Source organism: Colletotrichum paranaense, assembly GCF_030867605.1.
Source record: "Colletotrichum paranaense strain IMI 384185 chromosome Unknown Scaffold_13.1, whole genome shotgun sequence".
Taxonomy (NCBI): Eukaryota; Fungi; Ascomycota; class Sordariomycetes; order Glomerellales; family Glomerellaceae; genus Colletotrichum; species Colletotrichum paranaense.
The window spans coordinates 87,396-109,751 of NW_026848971.1; the positions used below are offsets into that span (position 1 = coordinate 87,396).

General features: G+C 51.6%; 8 protein-coding genes across 8 annotated transcripts; 3 read left to right on the forward strand and 5 right to left on the reverse strand.

Annotated features, from left to right (window-relative positions):
• Nucleotides 1-630: 630 nt before the first annotated feature.
• Nucleotides 631-2,685, forward strand: CPAR01_13496 (NCS1 nucleoside transporter; the record flags this gene model as incomplete). The annotated part of the gene is made up of 5 exons (XM_060497749.1): nt 631-791; nt 871-1,124; nt 1,202-1,226; nt 1,287-1,819; nt 1,928-2,685. 5 exons carry the CDS (start codon nt 631-633, stop codon nt 2,683-2,685), a joined length of 1,731 nt encoding a protein of 576 aa, XP_060343217.1.
• Nucleotides 2,686-2,940: 255 nt separating this feature from the next.
• On the reverse strand, nt 2,941-4,440 carry CPAR01_13497 (uncharacterized protein; the record flags this gene model as incomplete). The annotated part of the gene is made up of 3 exons (XM_060497750.1): nt 2,941-3,885; nt 3,940-4,007; nt 4,155-4,440. The coding sequence occupies 3 exons, from the start codon at nt 4,438-4,440 to the stop codon at nt 2,941-2,943; spliced, it is 1,299 nt and encodes a 432-aa protein (XP_060343218.1).
• Nucleotides 4,441-5,449: 1,009 nt separating this feature from the next.
• CPAR01_13498 (uncharacterized protein) lies at nt 5,450-8,086 on the forward strand (the record flags this gene model as incomplete). Its single annotated transcript, XM_060497751.1, has 6 exons — nt 5,450-5,460; nt 5,662-6,396; nt 6,736-7,119; nt 7,196-7,422; nt 7,542-7,778; nt 7,896-8,086. The coding sequence occupies 6 exons, from the start codon at nt 5,450-5,452 to the stop codon at nt 8,084-8,086; spliced, it is 1,785 nt and encodes a 594-aa protein (XP_060343219.1).
• A 384-nt stretch (nt 8,087-8,470) lies between these two features.
• On the reverse strand, nt 8,471-9,538 carry CPAR01_13499 (2,3-dihydroxybenzoic acid decarboxylase; the record flags this gene model as incomplete). The annotated part of the gene is made up of 1 exon (XM_060497752.1): nt 8,471-9,538. The coding sequence occupies one exon, from the start codon at nt 9,536-9,538 to the stop codon at nt 8,471-8,473; it is 1,068 nt and encodes a 355-aa protein (XP_060343220.1).
• Nucleotides 9,539-11,786: 2,248 nt separating this feature from the next.
• Nucleotides 11,787-13,614, reverse strand: CPAR01_13500 (C-x8-C-x5-C-x3-H type zinc finger protein; the record flags this gene model as incomplete). The annotated part of the gene is made up of 4 exons (XM_060497753.1): nt 11,787-11,975; nt 12,057-13,133; nt 13,254-13,397; nt 13,528-13,614. 4 exons carry the CDS (start codon nt 13,612-13,614, stop codon nt 11,787-11,789), a joined length of 1,497 nt encoding a protein of 498 aa, XP_060343221.1.
• A 2,109-nt stretch (nt 13,615-15,723) lies between these two features.
• On the reverse strand, nt 15,724-17,028 carry CPAR01_13501 (uncharacterized protein; the record flags this gene model as incomplete). The annotated part of the gene is made up of 4 exons (XM_060497754.1): nt 15,724-16,097; nt 16,154-16,254; nt 16,297-16,414; nt 16,473-17,028. 4 exons carry the CDS (start codon nt 17,026-17,028, stop codon nt 15,724-15,726), a joined length of 1,149 nt encoding a protein of 382 aa, XP_060343222.1.
• Nucleotides 17,029-18,351: 1,323 nt separating this feature from the next.
• On the forward strand, nt 18,352-20,085 carry CPAR01_13502 (FAD binding domain-containing protein; the record flags this gene model as incomplete). The annotated part of the gene is made up of 4 exons (XM_060497755.1): nt 18,352-18,471; nt 18,549-18,857; nt 18,912-19,528; nt 19,587-20,085. 4 exons carry the CDS (start codon nt 18,352-18,354, stop codon nt 20,083-20,085), a joined length of 1,545 nt encoding a protein of 514 aa, XP_060343223.1.
• Nucleotides 20,086-21,036: 951 nt separating this feature from the next.
• On the reverse strand, nt 21,037-22,013 carry CPAR01_13503 (metalloprotease; the record flags this gene model as incomplete). The annotated part of the gene is made up of 2 exons (XM_060497756.1): nt 21,037-21,106; nt 21,163-22,013. 2 exons carry the CDS (start codon nt 22,011-22,013, stop codon nt 21,037-21,039), a joined length of 921 nt encoding a protein of 306 aa, XP_060343224.1.
• Nucleotides 22,014-22,356: the final 343 nt, after the last annotated feature.

Below are 22,356 nucleotides of genomic sequence, written 5' to 3' on the forward strand. Positions count from 1 at the left end.
CAATCCTATCAGGTACCAATGTGAAGGACTACTAGGTAAGGGAAGCTACTTACACAATTGAACATTTCCACCCTTGAGTTCAACACTGTCATTGGATTGGAATACTGGCAGACGAGTGAGTCCGAGACGATCGACCACCATTTCTTATCACCCAGCATGTCACCAGCGGGCAACGCCCCACTGCTCCGCATCCTTATCATCGGCATCGAGGATCAGGTTGGCCAGGGGGGGAGGGGGGTTACATCAAGGCCGCTATGAGAGCTGACAAGCTCGCGGGCACGTTGTCCGACGCTCGGAAAGTTGCCGACGTATGTCCTCTTTTCAGAAATAAAGAGGGCACGGGAATGGGGGCAAATGCAGACTTGCCCCGGAAAACTGCCTCCGAACATTGCCCGGCATGCAAGTCAGACAAGGTCGCAATTAGCAGGGCATATCTCCCTATGCTTCGCTCTCCTACAAAAATTCAGAAACATGAGAGAGAACGTGAGTGATGCAAGGATCTCGAGATAAGATGGTCCTATATATCCGTTAGTACACGCCCTTCCACGGGCTCGAAACGAAGCGTTCCCGAACGGTGCAAACGGAAATACAAACGTAAGAGCTTGCAGCGCCTAATCTGTCACGGCAACAATGGCGAACAAGACAGCGCGCAGAATCAAAGAAGCCCTGGCCCTCAAGTCGGACAAGTCCCGCCACGAAGAAGTCAGCGCCTGGTCGAACCGCGACCTTATCCCCTTGCCGCCCTCCCGCCGTACCTGGGGCTGGTTCAACTTTTTCGGCTCCTGGTCGTTGTAAGTTTGACTCCTCTTGTACTCTGAGAAAAAAAAATCATCCTATGTCCAAATACTGAACCTCTGCCCATTCCAACAGATCGTCTCTCAATGTCGCAACATGGCAGACTCCCAACACGTTCCTTACTCAGGGGCTCTCAGTCGGCCAGGCTATGGCCGTCATCGTCGTCTCGCGCGCCCTCTGCTGCTTCTTCGCCATCCTCGTGGCTTGGTGCGGTCTGACCTGGCACATCGGCTTTACCGTCCAGAATAGATATACATGGGGCTTCCGAGCGAGTTTCATACCGCTGCTGCAGCGCATTCTCCTCAACTTTATCTGGACCGCTCTCCAGTGTAAGCGTGTCTCTAGTCTTTCCAAGACGCCATCCCCCTTCTACATCCGACAAGATGACTGATTCGGGTTTGAACAGGTTGGAATGGAGGTAAACTAGTAACGTATGATTAGCATCCCCTCCTTGAACGAAGTCTCAAACACTGACAGTACACCTCTCGCAGCGTCTGCATAACCGCAATCTGGCCCTCCTTTGCAAAGATTCCCAACACCCTCAGCAAAACCACCCCAACAACAACCTACGAACTCCTAGGCTTCACAGTCTTCTGGATAGTTTCCCTTCCCTTCCTCTTCATCCGCCCCGAGCGCTTCAAAAAGCCGTTCTTCGTCTCCTCCGTCGCCTGCGGCGCCGCCATGGTCGCCTTACTCGCCTGGTCCGTAGTCGTCGCTCGCGGCGTTGGCCCCGTCTTCTATCAGGGCGAGAAAGTACCCACCTCGTCCCGGTGGAACGTCTCGTGGCTGATGATGGCGGGTATTAACCAGGCTATCGGTGGGAAAGCGGCAGGCATGACGAATAGTAGTGACTTTTCGCGGTACGCGAAGAATAAGAGGGATTATATCGTTGGTACGGTGTCGGTGTACTGGGTTACTGGTGTGCTTGTGTGCCTGAGCGGGCTGGTAACTACCGCGGCGTGTCAGAAGATCTACGGGCAGATTCATTGGAACCCGCCTGATTTGTTGATGGTTATGATGGACCGTGAGTCTTTCTCTCTTACCAATTACTTGTCGCCCCTTTCCTTTTTCTTCCTCTTCTTGTATCTCGTGAACCACCTTGAAGAATATCCAATGACATGATTGCCCACAGACGGCCAAGGCTCCCCCGGCTCCCGCGCCGCAGTCTTCTTCCTCGCCCTCGCCTTCGCCTTCACCTCCATGTTCGAAAACGTCTGCTCCAACGCCGTGGCGGGCGGCATCGACCTCGCCGGCCTCTTCCCGCGCTACCTCGACATCCGCCGCGGTGCCCTCCTCACCTTCGCCGCCGCCTGGATCATCCAACCCTGGCAGCTCATCAACCAGGCCGCCACCTTCGTCGCCGTCCTCAACTCGTTTGCCGTCTTCCTCGCGCCCATCATGGGCGTCATGGTCTGCGACTATTTCGTCCTGCGCCGTCGGCGTGTCCGGCTGACGCACCTGTTCAACCCGGAGGGGTCCGATTATTGGTACCAGCACGGCATCAACTGGAGGGTGATCCCGTGCTGGGTTGCGGGTTGGGCGCCGACGGTGGGCGGGTTGATTGTGAGTGCGGGGGGTGTGGGCGGTGCGCCGGACGCGGTGTACGAGCTGTACTATGTTGCGTTTTTCATTGGGTTTGTGATTTCGTTTGTTCTGTTTTGGGGAGTGAATGGCTTGTTTCCTGTTCAAGGTCTTGGGGAGTACGATGGGGTCGATGTGTATGGCACGTTTACGGCGAGTGAGGTGGCCAAGTTGGGGGTTACCCCTTGCGAAGAGGAGGCTGCTGTGTCAGGTTTCGGGAAGGAAGAGGGCATCGTGACTTTGGCGGGAGAGACTTCGGAGGATGCTCGTGGCGAAGAAAGACGATGGTGGAATCTGAGACGCCGCTGAGCAGACGATGGACCGGTAATTTATCGACGCGGTCTCTCGACTGTGTACGCGGAGGCATCATCTCAAAGTTAGCTACTCGATGGCAGATGGATCGAAGTCTTGAGGATGAGACGAAGAAGCGACGGTAGACGGATCGAAGTCTTGAGGACGAGATGAAGAAGCGACGGTAGACGGATCGAAGTCTTGATGATGAGATGAAGAAGCGACGGTAGGGGGATCGAAGCCTTGAGGGTCAGAAGAAGGAATGCCGACTTTCTAAGCCTGCATAGCCTCCCGAGCCTCATGTTGCCGGACAGCCTCTTCTTTTCCTGGCGAGGGATCTGAAACAATTTCCCCATCGTCATCGTAGTACCAATCGGGGGTATAGATAATGGGGTCAGCTCTGCCCGATAACGCTTGCATACGAAAAACGTCAAACTGCAATTGCAGGATATCGAAATCGGGGGCTTTGGCGTCTGCTGTGTCAAAAATGTCGATGATTTGGCCGTCGTCGACTGGTCGGGCATCCTTGTCGTGAACAACGTAGTCGTCGTCCCACGGGCTCAAAGTCCGCCATAGCTCAGCCAGGTTCGTTGGAAGATTGTCCGGCGTCAAGCCCATCGTTCTTTGTAGCCAGTGGAGTCGAATTCGAATACCGATCGCCTTCCTTGCGCGCTCGCCGTCTTCCTTGGTAGGCTTGGTTTCCTGCGGCAGCTCCACATCCCTCTCCTTGCCCTTGCCCTTGGCCTTGCCCTCGCTGGTTGTCTTGGACTTCTTGGAAGGCGTGATCTGGGAACTATCGCCGCCTCTTTTGGTACCAGATCTCGCAGACCTTGAGGAACCCGGCGCCCCACTCTCCTCATTGGGTCTCTCGCCAGCGACCTTTGAGGGAGTCGAGGGACCCGCAATGGCGGGTTCTTCCTTCTTGTCCTCTTCGTACAAGAGAGTGACGGGCTCTAAACCAAAAAGTCCATGGTCCCAAAACTTGTGAAGCATAGGGTGCAACGTGATCATATTTCGGGACGTATCGACAATGTTGGTGTTGGGGTTGACGAGCTTCTTGCGAAGCATTTGGATTCGTTCCCTTCCGAATACTGCGGATGCAGCGTCAAGTGCCTGGGAGCAGCGAGGCCTATTTAGAGTCCAGAACGGTAGGATGTGACACTTTTCACCGAGTAGGTGGCCCGTAAAGGCGCAAAGCCCGAGGTCTCTCTGGGCAGTCTAGCGCAAATGAGTTAGTCGAGTGCAGATTCCCATCACAAACAAGCGACATACCGCAATTCGCTCAGCATTGCTTCGCGAAATAGTACCCGTCTTGACCCATTCTGCCGCCGGGCCTCGGACTAATTATGAAAATGTTAGCCTGTAGGTACAAAATACGACGAAAAAGGTTGTTGTCATCCGCATTAAAGGAGCGTCTGCCAACTTGGATAGTTGAGATGACAGATATCTGACGATAGAAAAGAAAGATGATATGGAAATATACTCACATAGCAAGATAAGGGCATTCATTGCGGGGAATGAAACATTGAGAGTGTAGACCAGGTTGTCGTTGTTCTGTACCTCGGCCAAGAAGGTTCGGAGACGAGGCAAGGGCAGGACCATGAGGTGCGCCCACACCTCTTTTGTCTCAAGGATTTTGATCTTGTCCTCCTCCTCTTTGATGTAATCGCGGTTGAGTATTGTGTCTCGAACTTGCTGCACAAGCTCGAATCGCTCGGTGAGGTCCCCTTCCCCATTGTCGCCGAGCCAGCCGTTGTTGTCGCGCGAGGCCATGTTACTTACGTCTAATGTTCGATGTGAAAGATTTTGCCCAACCTGGTATTACAGACGAAAATAAAGTGCCACACGAAGTGGACTGTTCGGATGAAAACTCAGAAGTGAAGATGGCGGAAATCTCGGCTGAAGTGGGAGGTATTGGTAGAATGATAATGGGATCTCGTGAGGAATTGAGAGGAGAATCAGAAAATCAGATTCCCTACCGAAAGTTAAGGTAGCTATTAATACCTTGGCTGCTTGTTGCCTCTTCACCTGAAATCGAAGGATGGAAGGCACCTTCCCCCGCGAGAATGTGTATCGGCTTTACTAGAGGTGTCTTCCAAGGCTCCATGCCAGTCAAGTCACCTGAACCGAGACCTTTGATGGGCGATTATCCAAGGTACTTACTTACCTTAAGTTCATTGCCTTATCTTTTCTCTTTACAAATCACCCAAAGATCTTACCTGATCCGAAAAGACCTTTGGCAGATGAATTAGACTTCTTAGGATTTATTCATTAAAGAATGCACAGAGAGTTGATCACAATGACAACAGAAGTAGCACCAAGAGAAATAGTACCAAGAGAAACAACACCAAGAGTGATGACATCAAGAGTGACAATGATAGTGAAAGCAGTAAGAGAACCTTCTATGGAATACCTTAGGTAAGTTGAGTGTCGCCCGTTTGCCTAGGTTCCTTAGGTAGGCAGATACATACCTATGCACACATCAAACCTGCAGAGGCCCCGTCCTTCTCCCGCCTTCCATCTCCTCCAGCACCACAGGGTACCTAGGTACCTTGCGTGGGTACGTTACCTACCTTGAGGTGCCTTAGGGCACCTACGGTAGGTACGTTCCCGACGTCTCAGCGCTACCCCACCCACTTTAGGCACTAGTCTTTCTAGACTCACCTCCGTTTGACGCGCATTAAGCATCGTGCCATCGACTCAACCACAACCTTATCATGCCCCCGACGTCGGTGTCGTTGCCGCCACGTAAACGGCGCAAAACGCAGCTTGCCTGCAACCCATGCCGCGCTCGTAAGTCTGGATGCGATGGAGCGCGTCCGGTGTGTTCTTCTTGTACATCCAAAGGTTGGCCGCAACGGTGCACATATCAAGAGTCCGTCTTGCATGCGTCATCAACACCGTACGTGCCGTGAACTTTCCGATCCTTCACCTCTAGCCAAAGAACAGAGATTGTCTTGCTGTCAATTGAAATTGGCTGATCAATCTTGGCAGATCAATTTCCCAACTGTCAAAGAGGCTGGAGCGTCTGGAAGAGCTACCCGCAGCTCAAGCTCGTAACGGACTGCCGCATCCGCCGCATCCCGATTCCGACCCAGAAAGAGACGTTTCTGGAGGAGCTCATAATGTCTTTCCCCTGACTACCAACGGATCAACCACTCCTATTGCCACCATCACTCCCCGGCCGCCCGCTCAACTCTCAGCGACAAACGCCGTACAATCTGCTTCACCATTGTCTCGCAACGAAGCCGATGGCGATGCCATGTACGGTCCTTCATCCAACAGCTCATTTCTACGACTGGTGACCGAAGCTGCGGGCCCCAGAAGCTCAAACACAAAGAGTCCAGAGGAGCTGGCTGGCCAGGATGCAGGAGAAGTCGCCCCTACAGTACTTGGGTTCGCGATAACAACGCAGCCAAAGAGTCCTGATATCCTACCGGACCCTGTAATGCTTCCCGAGAGGTGGCTCGCCGATAATCTCTTCCGCTGCTTTTGGGATTTTGTCCACCCCGTGTTTCCCATACTCCACCGGCCGTCGTTCACCGCGTCGTACGAAGCGGTTTGGCAGCCATCTCAAGGCCGACCTCCCAATCGAGACTACAAGGACACTGTTTTCCATGCCACCTTGAGCATCGTGCTGGCTCTTGGGTGTCAGCGGACAGATCAGGTCTCGGTAACGGAGCAAGTTCGCCTAGCCAATAGGTTCTATAAGCAGTCTTTTAAGCTCGTGTCAGTCGATACGCTCGATCACTCCTCTCTGCAACTCGTCCAGCTATTGCTACTGAGGGGCGTTTACCTACACTACACGCAATACGCAGACCGATGTTGGAACACAACCGGAGTCGCACTGCGAGTTGCGCAGGGTCTCGGATTGCACTCCCGCGGTGATGGACCAACGTCCTCAAAGAGTCAGCTCAAGAGGGAGATGAGGCGACGTGTCTGGCACTGTTGCTTAACTTTAGACAGGTAGGCAGAAGATTCTCCACCAGCACCCGTGGCACCCGTGTCGCTGCCTTCGCTTGCTCGGATCCAGATGATTGCCACCCAGCTAACGTCAACGCTTCCAAGACTCACGGCAACCACCTTTGGGAGACCTGTCCTTGTGTCTCGGCAGTACTTCGTCCCTCCGCCGGAACCTATCGACGATGAGTATTTGTCTGAGAGTTCCGAAGGCCTACAACCGTCGGATCGCCCTTCGTACCTGGCCTTCTTTGTACACTCCGTTGCGCTGTTTGATGTGCTGAATGAGATACTAGCCAAATTCTACACCGAAGGCGAATCTGTCTCGGACAAGACACCCGATTCACTCAGTCATGTCCTGCAGCTCTCGTCAAAGCTCGACGAGTTGGGCCATTCAATCCCGCCCTACCTCAGAGAAGGCGCGGATTTGACACGGCTAGACGAAGAGTTGCGAGGGTGTCTGCAGATGCAGGCAAACATCCTCAAGTCGAGGTAAGGCGGCTTTCTCCCAAGCCTCTTCCTTCATTCTTCTCTTAGAGAAAGTCTGACTTATCGCTCTGTCACCCAGAGTCTTATGGATTCGGCTTCTCCTCCTTCGTCCGCTCCTCTTGGCCGAAGCTAAGCACGGTAGTCGGCCCCAGAAATCATTCGCAACGGCCGCCACGCATACACTTCGAGACAGTCTAGGACACTCGGCGAACTTACTCTGCGTTTCGACGGCTCACAGCGTACTACAGGAGCTTTACGAAAAGCTGGGCAGCGTCAGGCAGAACTCGGCCTGGCATGTTCTACTCTGTACGCAAAGTTTTCCTTTTCGTCCCCTTCTGCCTGCTTGCCTCTTGCGTATTGCCCTTCTAGTCTTCAGTTCAGGTTTGGCGATTCAAGCTAAATCTTTGTTTGCTCTCTCATCACAGTTACCTTTGCCGCAGCTTCCACTCTGGTAGTCGCGACCCTGTGCCCCGATCTCCACGTCAGCTTCGAAACAGAGCCGACAAAATCCTCGTGGGACAGAGCTTTGCGCATCTTTGATTTTCACAAGCAGCACGTCGCGTCTGCCAGCCGAGGCATCGAAGTCTTGGAAAGATTTCGCGCATCTGTCATGGCTGCCGCTTCGCAGCGAGACGCTCCCAGCGGGGCCCCCGCCACCAATGGTAAGAGAAGAATACACGTGGAGAGCACGAAAGGGGGTTTACTTTTCCTATTGATGAATGGGAATTAGTAGACTCAACAGAAGAGAAGCTAACCATTCTTTTGGCGCTCTTACATAGCAGAAACATACGATGCGCGACTTGAGCAACCAAGCGAGCAGGACGTCTTGATCCCGTTTGGCTCTGTGCCTGGTTTGAATCAGACGACCCTGGCGCAGGATTTTGGGGATTTCACAGGCTCTGATTTGCTCAATGAAAGCTGGTTCAATATTCAGGGGATAGATCTAACCAACTGGGGAATCTTTCAATAAACGCAGCGATCATGAATGACAAGGGCACTAATCGATTCCACTAAGCCACCCCCGTCATCCACCTCCTGTATCTTACAGTGTACGACATTACCACATAAGATGACGGTCCTCTTTTGGCTGAAAAAAATATAGACCCAAGATAACTGAGCTACGAGTCCACTCAGGTCATGTGTCCCTACCAAGCATGGAAGATTTCCAGTTCCAAATTGATGGACATATTCGACCGGAAACCGCTGGGGAGCGATTGAGATTCCTCGCCTCAGCGCCCATCTTGGTAGGGCAGACATGGAAGCCAACGGGAAAGCTGAGTTCTCAGAGTGGAATAAACCAACTATTCAGTGTGGGCTATTCAACCTACTAATATGATACAAACAGAATCCCCTCTCAAGACACAGGCGCCTCAGAGTCATGGAACTCGCCCAGCTTGAGCAGCTTCTTCGCATTATCACGCCCAATCTTGCGATAATTCTCAACGCCGCCCACCGCCTCCTTCACCTCCTCGGCCTGGCCGTCCCACCAAGCAGAGCACATCTCAATTGTCTCGTACGGGTAATCCACCGAGAACAGCACGCGGTCGGCCCCAATCTCGTCCACCACATACTTCAGCGCGCGCGTGGAAAAGTTGCCCGACGTGGTGACGTAGATATTCTCCCTAAAGTAGTCGTACACGGTCCTCTTACACATGCGGTCCGCGTTGCCCTCCGCCGCGGCGATTGGCTTCTTCACGTCCTCGAACCAGTGGTTGATGCGCCACAGGTCGATGGGGAGGTGCTCGCCCAGGTGGCCGACGATAATCTGCAGCTTCGGGAAGCGGTCAAAGACGCCGTTGGAGATGAGTCCCATGAGGTGGAGGTTCACGCCGTTGGCGAAGGACAGGGGCGGGCCGATGAGGTACTTTCGCTGCGCGTAGAGCTTCTCGAGGACAACGTCGGCGGGGGCGGCCGGGTGGATGTACACGGGCACGTCGAGCGCGCAGACGACCTCCCAGAAGGCGTCGTACTCTGGCTGGTCGTAGAAATTGTACGTCTCGCCGTTGGGGCCGGCGTGCTGGAAGTCGCAGAGCAGGGCGCCGTGGAAGCCGAGGTCGGTCACGCAGCGGCGGAGTTCGCGGCCTGCTTGGACGGGGTCGTGCATCGAGAGGCAGGCGAAGGCGCCGAGCTTGGCGGGGTTGTGCTTGATTTGGCCGTGGGCCCAGTTGTTTACTTCGGTGGCGCGGCGTTCGGCGGTGGCTTGGTCGGCGATGCCTTGGATGCCGGGGACGGTGAGGGAGACGATGGTGTAGCCGATGCCGTGGGCGTCGGCGAGCTTTACGCGCTCCGAGTTGAGGTCGCTGATTTGGCGCATGTAGCGGGCGCGGTCGGAGGGGTTGATGTAGAGGGAGGCTTCGTACTCTGACTTGGCTTCCATGCCTGTCATTTCGTAGGCTTCCTCGAGGGCGATCTTGCCGAGCATTTTGATGGTTCGTGGTAGTGGTGGTGGTGTTGGGTGAAGTGTGGTGAAATGTAGAGGGTGAGGATAACCGACTTCTTATATAAGAGATGCCTGGAGGTGGTTCTTGTGTTCTGATGAGCCAGGAACAGAAGCTCTTGGATAGGAGCATCGTCGACCGGTTCTTATACGGAATCGAATCTCTCATTCCTCACCTCTCGAAGACTCACTAATCACAATGGTAACTCACTGCGAGGCGACACCCGCTCATCCCGAGAACTCCGGCCAACATGACGTCTGCGACACCCCATCTCACATTCTGATTGCAACTTCTAGACTCTGGAGGAGATAATGGAGTCGCTGAATCATGTTCATGGTCTGATGGCAGCATCTCCAGTTTTGCAGCGGCATCCAATGTCCGCCAAGAGATCTACTGCCGTTCCCCAGGTGCTGTTCCGATATCCAATGGGAAGTGCGCGTTATCTCCGCGATGACCCCACCGGGTAGAAGGTGCGCTTCCGAAGTCTGGCGTCATAGCGGAGGCTCCGATATGGGTCCTTACCGGCCCGGAAGACTTTGAATGTCTACCTAGGTCTCAGGACACGGGAGAGACCGAGTTCGTCCCATTCATCGGGTGATGGCAAATGTGCTCGCTCCACAATATGGACTTAGTCACCTTGCTTGGGCGAAAATAATGAGCCTCCACCGAGATTCTGTGCATGACTCTAGCTTGCTACGTCAGACTAATCTCACTAATCAAATGCTTGAAAATGAGAGCAGAATCTGTCAGTTGCTTGACTAAATCTCACATGGAACGAGTTTCTATTTCTGAGCCAAACATGAACCTGATCCGATTTTGTCTCTTCCAAATAGTCGTGCAGGAAGCACAAAGGCTGAAGCTGTTGGAACAGAATCTAGCACGCGTCTTCATGACGCATCACAACCAAGTGATTCAATCATCACAGAGACTCGGTATAAAAATGTATCAGCTATTTCGAAGCCTTGTTTAGTGGTCTGATTGTCTTCGAGTTTCCAAAAAACACCGGGAAAATTGTGCAAAAGTCCATGCCAACATGAAGCATCAGCAGGCGCCTGGAGATGGCCTTGAAACGCCGATGGCGACATTTTTGAGAGAATCAAGTTATCTATCAGAAAATGCGCTGAGCGAAAGCCATCGTCCCAGTCAATAAAAGAATTTGGCTCGATGTGGGAAAGTATGGCTTTGCCATTGAAGTGTTTCAAGGGGATTAAATCCAAATTGACAACTGACGCCTGCTACTCACTTTTGAATTTCCAATATAATCACTATTGATGCGTGAATTTACGCAAAGACTTGGCTTCTTGGATAATTTCTGCCAGCAGTCATTAAACCGCGCTCTTGTGCTTCGTAGGCGACAACAATCGAAGAACAATGGGATACGGTTACATCCATTAACAAAGTACCCCTCTAGGGTAGCGCAGGTACTTATCATGCATGATGTTTGCTGACGCGCGCGCGTCAAGAGCTAAGGTGTAAGCTGCAGAGGCCCACCTACCATGTATACGCAATGTTCTCCTCCAAGACACCGCTCTCAACGAATCAGCCTCGAACTTGGAAAGAGGGGTTTTTTGTGGTACAAGGCCGCACATTGGGCATGAGCATTCGATTCAAACACGGGCGTTGCATATTAGGCAACAATTTGGACGAGTCTCTTGCTGCCTGCAGTTTCTTTCAAGATTGGGCGCCGTGTGTGTGTGTGTGTGTAATGGTTCTCTGCAGTGGGCTTCGAACCTCATTGAAATCAGAGTCCGGCGCGCTTTTAGTCGGCGCACAGGGGCGTTGGTTGCAGGGTCAGTTGTTACCCATCCAGTTTCTCCTTTCATTTCCTGGTTTTCTATTGCGCCGTGGGAGGGAGACGATTCTGAGGCACTGCAGTGAGGAAGTAAGGCCACGAGGACGATGCATGTCCACAGTCCTGCGTCTTCAAATGTTAGTTCTCTGAACCTTTAATGGTTTTCTACGCCGGTGGGTGCTGCTTGACGTGAACAAAGAGCGAGGCCATCCTTACATCCCTACTGCCTTTATATGATTTTCATCGTGCCAGATCGTCATATCTTCAATTGACGGGCATAATCTTCCCAGCGTCTGACATCAATCTTTTATGCCCCAAAGCACCAAGATCCGACCTCCCGTTTCTTGAGCTTCAACCCGCAGTGGTTATTATGCCCGTCTTGGCCATTTTTCTTTTCTCTTTTCTTCTTTAGTTGAATGATGGATGAGCGGTAAATAATCTTAGAGCTTATCGATAATCTTCATACTGCCATCCTCGAAGCACTTGACTCTCGGTTTGGGGCTGATGTCGTGGTAGCCCTGAAAGCGGCAGTAGCTGTGGTTGCAGTCCGTGAGCCATCTGCAGTGATGGCCGAGTGTGCAGTTTACGTCGTCGCATTCGGAACCCAAGCTACAGGGGATACCGCGAGACTTTTGTCACAAATTAGCCTAATGCCTACAAATGAAGAAAGACTACCCCATGAAATCACGAAGCGAACGAATGAAACTCACCTTTTGCTTCAATAGTACCATTTCGCTGGCGCTAAGCTTATCGCCGTGGATGTAGGAACAGACTGGATTCTTACACTCGCCGTGTAGGTGGTAATTGTTGCAGAACTTCTTGCCCGTCTCCGTCATGCGCGCGTTGAACCTCTTCTCTACCATAGGGTCGACCTTTGGCAGCGGCTCGTCGATGCGCTGGCTGTCGGCGTTCATGAGGTAGTATTTCGGCTGCGGCGCCTTTTTTGTAGAAAAGATGTCAATGGGCTTGGGCGCCGTCGAGACCCGCGTCAGCGTAGACCAACTAGACGCGGGCGTCTGGGAGCCGCTGGACAGCGGACTGGTAACGTGAGGCGGCTCGACGGGGGCACCGTTGTTTGCGGAGTTGGAGTTGGTGTGGTACGGGCCGGTGGGCGGTTTAGCGGCGGCGGAGATGGTGGCGGTCGGTGCGGAGGAGACGGGAGGAGGAAGCATACTCGGCATGCCCATAGTCTGTCGCTGGACTCTTTCGGGAAGCTTTTCCGACATAAAGACAGAGTTAAAGATAATTCTGTGGAACTTGAGCTGTTTAAAGCCCTCCTCGGCGGGGGTCGTCTCAATGAGAGTGAACTTTGAAGCCACCTTATCGTCTAGCTTATACGGCTCCAGGACCGGGAGGTATCCGTTATCGTGGCAGGGGCCGAAGAAGATATGCTTGCACTGGCCGATACGGACCATGACGCGGAGCATCTCGCGGATCTTGTGGTCGGCCGACTCCTTGCCTGAGCCGACGTCGATGAAGCTGAATAGAGGCTGAGCGCGGCCAAAGCCGCGTCCGAAATCGATGAGAGTTCGTTCTGAGGTGGTGAAGGGAATGATACCGGATGCGTGCAGCTTCTTTGCAAGGCCATCCATGTTAAGTACCACCTGTACGATTATGTTCCAGTCTTCGCTGGCAGCCTCAGGGTAGGCCTCGGTAACGTAATTCTTTATCTCTGTCGACAAAAGATACCCGGCTTCGGCACCTCCTTCTGCGCCCCTCTTCAATAAAGATTCCTGAAAGATGGCGCCGTCACCATCAATTATAACAAAGACGAATGGATTAGATTCCTGTCTCACAAGTCAGCACCTTCCCATGCTTGGCTCGGGCGTGACAGCTTGAGCTCAGCGCCGAGGGCTGGTCGATGAGTTGGTTGAATGGGCCACGAACGAGGGGAGAACCAGACGTACATTTGCCTTGTTAAGAGCCACTACGTCCTTTCCCAGATTATTGGCCTTGGTCTGCCACATCCGGCGCGATTCGCGCTCATTATTGTAGTCATCGCACTTTTCCCGGTAAGCTTGCTGAAGCTGGCCGTGGCGAGCAAGTAGATCCTAGACAATGCTTGTCAGTAAACCGCTCGTGAAATGAACGAAGCAATATGGCAATAGCCATGGCGTATGCCATAATCAGGCAGTCGAGGGCGTTGCCATCGTCGGGGCTCCAGAAATCTCAAAATCTCACCTGGATCATCTGATCACGAGTGTAATCATTGCGGCGGAAAAGCTCCAGTTGTTGCACGTATGCCGATAAATCCTCCATTTCGTCCATGGTGTGCTAAAGCGGTAGCGACAAATTTTCTCAAACGAACCCGCTCTCCGTAATACCTATTATTGACTGTTGTATTGATGAAAGAGTGATGCGGCGACGTCTATGAGTTGGTGGTGAGATTGGAGGGGGTGAGGTGAAGTTGATGAAGTTTTTGTGACCAGACCCGGGGAAACATGCCCTTACTTAAGCGTCTCAGGTGGGGTTAATCCAGGGGTGTTGTTGGAGCGTTCTAGGTTGCTTCCAGGTTCCTTCCCTTCAGGCCATTCAGATTGCCGGGCGGCGATTGTTTTGGGGCTAAGAAAAGCCCCCTGTAAAAGGATCCCGCGCTAGGGGTCCCCTCTTGTACTGCCCTGAACATATTCAGATCATATGTTGAGCATGTTCTCGTCATGATTGAATAAGAGAATAAGAGTCCAACAACGCCAACCTTCATAAAATCTTCTGAAATGGTGGCGGAAAAAAAAAAGAAAGGTAAAAAGATCAAGTGTGCGAACTGTTGACCGCGAATTTGTTTGTGCGTAAGCGGAGCGCTTGGTATGGAGGCGGCTGCTTGTGTTTGTTGTCTAAACGTGGCATGCCCTGTTTTGTCCCTGCTATCTTGCGTCTCCCACTTTGTCGAGTCGTCCGAGCTTTGTGACAAGTATCCCTAAAGTCTGGGCAAACTCACATGTAGTGGGCAAACTCACATGTAAAGAACGAGTTGGCTTCTGACATTTGGCGCTTAACTTTGTGCACGACTAAGATTCTAGGATTTTCCAAATCATGTTTCGGGCTTTTTCTGAAACTAATCAAGCCGTCTGCTAGCATGACAGCTACGTACTTGAGTAATTGAGACTCAACCACCAACCAGTGGACACTGATCGGATCTCATTCCAACTCATCAACTGCTTAACCGGGCCTAGATTGAACGAACCAACGAATCGGAGCGGCAAATGAGAATGGCCGTTCAAAAGTGACAATAATTGAGGAGTTGACGACACTGCGGGCTAAAGCTTCCTCAGGTTTCCTCATCAATTGCAGATGAATTGCTGACATTCCCCAGCGCACGATATCAGTAGTTTGTAAGCAGCTAGAACAGATAGATTGAGGGTTTAATACAAGTTTTCCTATGTATCTTTTAAGCTAGTTTCCCGTGCGCATGACTTGATGTCTTGTCAAACAAGCCTGTTCTAACAAGCTATGCCGGCACTTCAACTGCACGTATTGAGAACGCATATATACCACCACAAATGACTCATGAACCGTGCCTACTTCCATGGAGCTTTAGGCTTCTTTGGGTGGATAGAAATTCAGAAGCGGTTCAAGGGCGCAATCCAGATTGAAACAAGCGAAAACTATGAATCAGGAATGCAATTTAGGCAGATCGCAACGCAGCATGTGGACTATTGATAGGGCGAATGGCCGAGTTTGTCATCATCGTCATCTCAGCAGGTGTGTTGATTTCACTACGCCTGGAGGAATTCACTGTTCTGGAGAGAGAGAACCACTTAGCAATAAATTGAATGCTAAGTACGCCCAAAGACAAGGCACCTCATACTAGCTTACCTACCTAAGTGTAAACAACACCGAAGTAACCGACAATCGACTCCTCCTCAGACCACATTACCTAAGGTACCCCATAGCAGGACACCCGACTACAAGATACAAAATCACAAAGACCAAGAAAGCAGACATAGCCATTGAAGATGTGTTTCGGATTCTCTGGCGGCGGTGGATCCCGTGGCAACTCTAGGCGGGCTACTCGACGACACCGGGAGCCACGTTAGACATTCAAACCTGATTTTAGGGGAGGAACTGCTCCGAAGATACAAAGAATTCAAAATTCATGGCTAGCAAGAGAATGGATAATGAATGAGGCGAGGAGGTTGAGGAATGGATAGTATAGTACCGATGAGCTCTGACCTTCAACAAAGCGTCACTGCTGGGCCTAATTCCGTTCTCATTCAACAAGGGCTCTCAATATCTAGCCAGGGTCATTCATTGACCCATTGGGCACCGCAGTAAATCATCTCAGTTCACCATAACCGACTCCTCAGATCCACGAGATACCATGTGATGTCTCTCTAACGTGGACGCCTCATAATCGGCCGTAACTTTGACCACCAGTGATCATCGATTGGCAAGCTCAATGCCGTGCTCTTCCCGTGGTACCTTTTTCCCGAACCGACGGCCTTGGCCATCATAATCGATGGAGTCCACAGATACCTCCGTTGTTTTCATAATCCCACCTAAAATTTCCTGATCACTGTCATTGTCTCCCTTGTCGCGGTCCATATTTCTTGAGGAGCAGGTAGCAGACATGCCGCGATTCTGAAACTTGCTGACGTTATCCGATCGAATGTATGCGCCAGAGGGGTATCCTGAAGGTCGGCTACTCAGAGCGTTTCGGAAGAGCACTCGAAGAACGGGAATGGAGGCTGCAATGATGGTCGCATTTGGTTCTGCCATCGCCCAGACCCAAAAGATGCAGACCTTCCAAAAGTCTTGAACAATGGTCATCAGTGAACGTGAGGAGAAACTTATGAGGCCAGTTACTCACAATCAGGGCCAAGGAAGTCCATGATCGCGATGCTCTGGACAGCTTTCGTTATACCCATCACACCCGCTCTGGCCAGGCAGCTTCGGGTTAGCTGAAACTCTCTAGAAAAGGAGAAAGAAGGTGGAAAGTGGTGCCATGCTTACAAGATCCCCATGCTCATGGCCATTCCAACGCCGATTTTTTCGTGCTTCTTCATTTGTAGGCTCAAAACGATCTTCCAAGGTAATAACGCGAGAACAAAATCTGAGACGGCGGAGTACACTATCAATAGTCAGAAGGCCGGAGTGCATAGAATAGCTTCGCGGGAAAAAGGACATACATCCTCCAAATATTCCCAAGGTGATTGCGTCTTGCGCTGACCAGCATGAGCCTGGAAGGTGAGGAGTCGTATCTCCAGGTCTTCTAGGGCAAACAGCTCTCCAGGTGAGAATGATGTGGACGATGAACTGGATGTTCATGGTAATGACCAAGAACCAGATAATGTATCTCTGCCACCCAGAGGCAATTCGAAGCAACGTAACGGCAAACGAAGTTTTTGTCAGAGCCAAGGAGATCTTGTGGCAGTTGTCGGCGCAATACAATATCGTGCTCATGGCCGGCGTGACGCCGTAGGTTCTCGCGAACCCTAGCCTCATCATTTCGCTCAAGAAGGACTGCGAGGCGATCAGAAAGAACCATCCGGCGATCAAAAGCCAGTCGTCCAGCCACATCATCCACCTGACTCTGAAGCCTTTGCAGTAGATTCGGAGGGCTAGAAAGACTGTCGAGATTGCTGCCATGGGCCATATTGAGCCATTGATCAGCGCTGCTGGATCACCTGGATTGACTGGGGTAGGCAGACTCTCAACCCGTGGCGTAATTTTCAATGGGATCATCGAGAAGGGTTGTTGACATTGATGGTTTGAACTGAAGTTTGAAATCACCGTTTATTTCTGCAGCCGCAGACTTAAGAGAACCTATGATGTGGAATTCAGCAGAAAGTAGAAGAAAAGCCTACAGACCAGTGCTGCTTCATGACAAAGTCCAAACGGAGACACCAACCGTGTTCAGAAAATCGGTGGTTTGAATGGGTCAGCGAACCGGTTGGAACTTGTGAACTCCCGGTCTGGTGGCGTCTTGAGAATACCAAGGGTGAGATAACCCCCGAGAACTTTTGATATTAAGGACGAAATTTCCTGTTGCTGTAACAGAACGAAATCTTCCCAAGGTTTCCCAATGTGCATAACGGCTTGTTGGTCCTTCGCTATACCCATGCTTGCCTCCAATGTATGAGGTCAAGTCTGTCAGTCGAGCAGGGGACCCCTCCGGCAGTAAATCCCTTATGGAACCCGGAGATCAATCTTAGCATGATTTCGAAGCCATGCTCTGGGAAAGAGCCTGTGACTTGCTGACTGGGAGCGGAGTTACAGATATTCCCTGGCATCGAAATACGTGCCCCGTTGGCGCGCCAATGTTTGTTGGACGCATGCAAACTAAGAAATCTTCAACCAACGGGCAGAGACAAGGATTCGAAATTTGCAAGGAGGATTTCACATTTGGATTCTACCGCTTCAGATGACAAACGAACTTGCAAAGCTCGTTCAATACGAAGGGATGTTGAATGACTCTACTTATCGTTAGGATAGAGAAGTCCGGAGTACTTTGCGTATTGAGGAACTCATTTAATCTCAAGTGGGTTGTCTTGTTCTTCGCTGACCGTGGACCAAGTGTCTCAAACTGTTGGTTGCAACAATACTCTATTGCCAAGGCCACTTCGGGAGCCTTCCGGACCTCGCCACCTGTTGGAACCATCTGCAGGTTGGTGGCACAGCGTATCGGTTCTGCATCATTACATTACGCGCGATGCAGCTAAATATCCGCAATTTGGAACCGCAATCTGTGACGGCGTTATTTGCTAAATGCAGCATGTTATCGTTGCTTTTTGCCAGGGGCCCCTTTACTTTGCCACCATCGCTTGCCATAATAGTCTCTTTCTCAAATGCTTGGTTGCGACTCCATCTCGGATTCGCTTTCAGAGTGTACCTTTCTTCGTATCCTATCTCTCACCTCGAGCGACGCAGGCTTTGCTCAAGATGAAGCTGCACGCATTTTCTTCCAGAGCTGAGTCGTTCGTTGATATGTGATCTCCCACGTGGCCTGACGTTGAAGTCTGAAGAAGACCTCTTGTGTCCACCGCGACGCAGCCAACGTTCGGAACCATGGCTCTTCTTTCCATCTTTTCCACCGCGCTTCTGCTTCTCGATTCTTCGACTGCTCAAATCATTGCAGGCTTCCAACCAAGTATCCGTCAAGTTCCGGACGTAACTGGTTACTCAGGTGTAAGTGCGCTCCTTTCCGTGCAATTTGGCCTCCTGGAGGGTTCAACCCAAAAAATGCTGACCTTGTTTCGACGCAGTGCGATGCTCTTATTGCAGCTGGACTAGTCAATCGGGTGTTCTTTCCGCCTGATTCGGAGTATAACTCCAGCATCGCGTCATACTGGTCCGGAACCGTCCAGCAGCTTCACCCATGGTGCGTCGTCAAGCCCGAGACAACAGAGGAAGTCTCGTCCGCCCTTTCAGCTCTCGTGAAAACGAGCTCAGCTGGCAACTGGGATATTGCTGTTCGGGCTGGTGGTCACTCTCACTACCCTTCCAATAATGTGGCTCAAGGCGTAACAATTGACCTCAGCCGCATGAATGCAACAATCTACAAAAACTGCAGTGTATGTGTCTCCATTGTGTGACAACGTAATGGATCGTTTCTAACTGTTGAAAAGGGCACGGCATCGATCCAACCAGGTGCCAGGTGGGGATCGGTCTACAAGGAGATTGAGAAATACGGCCAATCAGTGACCGGAGGACGCGAGGGTAATGTTGGCGTCGGAGGTCTGACTCTCGGCGGCGGCGCCTCGTTCCATACCGGTACCAGAGGCTTTGCCTGCGACGATGTCAAAAACTACGAGGTGGTCTTGGCCAACGGGTCAATCGCGAACGCCAACGCGGGAGAGAACCCAGATCTGTTCAAGGCTCTGAAGGGTGGCAGCAGCAATTTTGGTATCGTGACTCGTTTCGACATGCAGACGTTCCCGGCGGCGCACGGAGGTCTCTATGGGGGCTTGTTGTTCATGAGTTATGACCAGAAGCAGGCTGTGATGGAGCAGTTTGTGAGGCTCATTGACATCAACGAGGATCATCCAGAAGACACCGAGGTCGTCACCTTTACGTATTCTGGGGAGGGGCCGCCCATGATTGCGATCAATGCCATTAACACGGCTGGCATCGCCAACTCAACCTCATTCGCTCCTCTTGCAACTCTTCCTGCCATTATCGATGACAGAAAGCGGAAAACGTACAGCACCCTCATCACGGACTATGCCACGGCTGGAGGCAAGAGGTATGAGACCAATCCACACTTATGATTCATTTCGTGTTTCCCTGCTGACAATACCCAGGAACGTATGGTTCTCTCTTTGTTTCCACAACGACATTGACATGATGACAAAGATGTCAGAGCTATATGATGAGCTGCTTGTACAACTTCAGGCCCTAATCCCCTCGCCTGATCTCGGTCTTTCTGTCGTCAGTCAGCCCCTACCCAGGCACTTTGCGACAAAGGGCAGCGGCAACAACGTCCTGGGTCTCGATACATCTTTGACACATAACTCGATTGTTTGGCTCGTACAAGCCCAGACTCGCACTGGAGAACAAGAGGCGCTGGCTCATGCCAAGCTGGCCGCTATGACCGCGAAGCTCGAGGCTTACGCCGAAGCCAATGGGAAGGCGACGGCATGGCGGTACCTCAACTACGTGAACCCTGCCCAAGATCCAATCAGCACGTATGGTGAGGATAATGTCAGGTTTCTGAAGGAGGTTGCTGCCAAGTACGATCCAACCGGGGTTTTCCAGACTAGGATCCCAGGAGGTTTTAAGATTTCTAAGGTGGTGCTATGAAACCCCGCTCGAAGTCTGGAGGCTGTATGTGCCAATAGACGCAAACCACTGCTCAATGAGTAATAGCTGAGGTTGATCAAGATGCAAAAATGTTTAACAGTAACTACCACCGGATTTCCGTGAGTAAGGCAGAAAAAGCATGCGTGCTCATTGCAAGTGTCATAAGACTAATGCACCCGATAGAAGATTACATGTGCATTGATAGTGGAAGACAAAAAGACTGATACATTCCGTCAGTCCATGTTACATGAGTCTCAAATGTTGCCTTCACTGCTAGTGTTATCTTAAAAGACCCCCCCCCCCTGATACTGAATCAGCAACTATGAAAGACGGCGGTAATATTGCTAATATTATTCACATTCGGAAATCTGAGCTCCCAGCTTTAGTCACCTATGCTACGGCCCAATGATTCACTACATGTTGGGGTCATGCGCCTATAAAAGTACGATCGGAACGCGCTGCCGAGGAAAGTAGAAACTCAAACAAAAGTTCAACGCGCTCCGAGAAGGCCACACGGCAAAGTGCAGTCCCAATAGCTCTCCTTAGCCACTAGAAGTCCATACCCATCTGCCTTCAAAGCTGGACTCAGAATTCACACCGCACAAATCAGCCTGCAGACGAAATGTGCTTCGTTTCGCTCGGACACCGCAAGAAAGAGCCCAAGAGGCGGTATAAGCCTAATCAATCACGTCTTGGGAAAATTGGAAACTTTTGAAAGGCAGAAGGGCAAATTCGCCGTATAGGTGTCAGTTTCAAATCGACATTGGAGGCTATCGCTTATCATCAAGATAGTCTATAGTATAATTTCACGTTCTGCAATATCTGCAAACAGCTCAAGATGGGTATACACGACAGGTTTTGAACGTGACGCTTGTATTACAATGCTTTTGAATGATTTTCCAGTATGATACGGCCTAGATATTTGAATCGAAGCATATTCGCAGCCTTTGTCTATTTTCTGCGCCATCCAAAAAATGTTGAGAACATGCGCTCTTTCTGTCCAGGAGTGAACTCATTGGTACTAAAGACCCAGTCAGCAATGAAGCCCCAAAGGCTGGACTCAAAAAGCAAACTTACCAAGAGTCATCAGCATAGCCCATGAAGTTGTGAACGGGATCTAGACCCGGTAGATCCGGGCACGTATCCGAGTTAGTTGGGCACCCGTACACCTCAGTTCTCTGTGCTGGCGTATCAGCAACAAAGTCGCCCGCCGTGTCAGAACATCCACCAGCAAAGGTATGGTTCAGACCAAACCAGTGGCCAGCCTCGTGAACAGCAAGGTGGCCGAGGTTCCAGTTTTCAAAGCCGCCCTGCTCGACAGTGAAGCCTGGCATCGTCATAGCGCTGAGCTGACACGAGTCCTTGGCGAAGGTCAAGCTGTCAGTACCCTCTGCGGGAAGAACGGTAGGGAACTGGCAGTACCCCGTAGCGCCGGGAGAGTAGCTGCTGAAGAAGTAGAGGTTAAGGGCGTCGTAGCCGCCCTTGCGGGAGGCCTTGAGGTAGGCGTTGTACTCGGCTTCGTGGTAGACCCAGCCGGCGGAGCCGCCCTCATTGATGAGAAACGCCGAACCAGTGAGATTGTCGACAACGCGCTCGGTGGAGTTGAGCACGAGGTTGATGCTGTACTTTGCGAAGCTGTCGTGCAGAATTTTCCACTGGGCGTCGACGATGGCGTCGGTGATGAGGTCCGCCTGGGCTTCGGTGCTGGCGATGTGGAAGTTCACGTCGACGGTGAAGTTGCCGGGATAGGTCTGACGGCGGGCTGTCGCCGACTTGCCAGTGAGGTGGACGGCGGCAGCATCCCGGGCCTGAATGGCACCATCGTCCGAGACCTGACAGCCCCGGCGGAACGATACGGGGGCCTGCTCGGCGCGAGGAACGGCGCTGGCGAGGCCCAACGAGGCAAGTCCAAGAACAAGTCCCTTCATCGTAACGGAATTAGCAATTAGTCTTGTCGGTGATATTGTCTGCGATGTCGAGAACAACTCGATGTCTCATAAGCACGACATGATACGGCGCTTCCGGCTTTTAACTTCAAAATTCCGCTTGTTGATTTTCTTGACTGGGCACGGCAATTTAGGAAATCAACTTGTACCCACTTTCCTCGTATTGCTCTCATGCCCACTTAGCTCTGAATGCAATTGGCTAATTAGGTCGGTTCATGCATCTATTTACAGTGCCAATGCTGGGATCCCTGTCCTCAACGGCCGACTACCCCATCATCTGCCACACTTCCGGCAAATCAGTTGTTGATCCGTACAACTAGAAGAC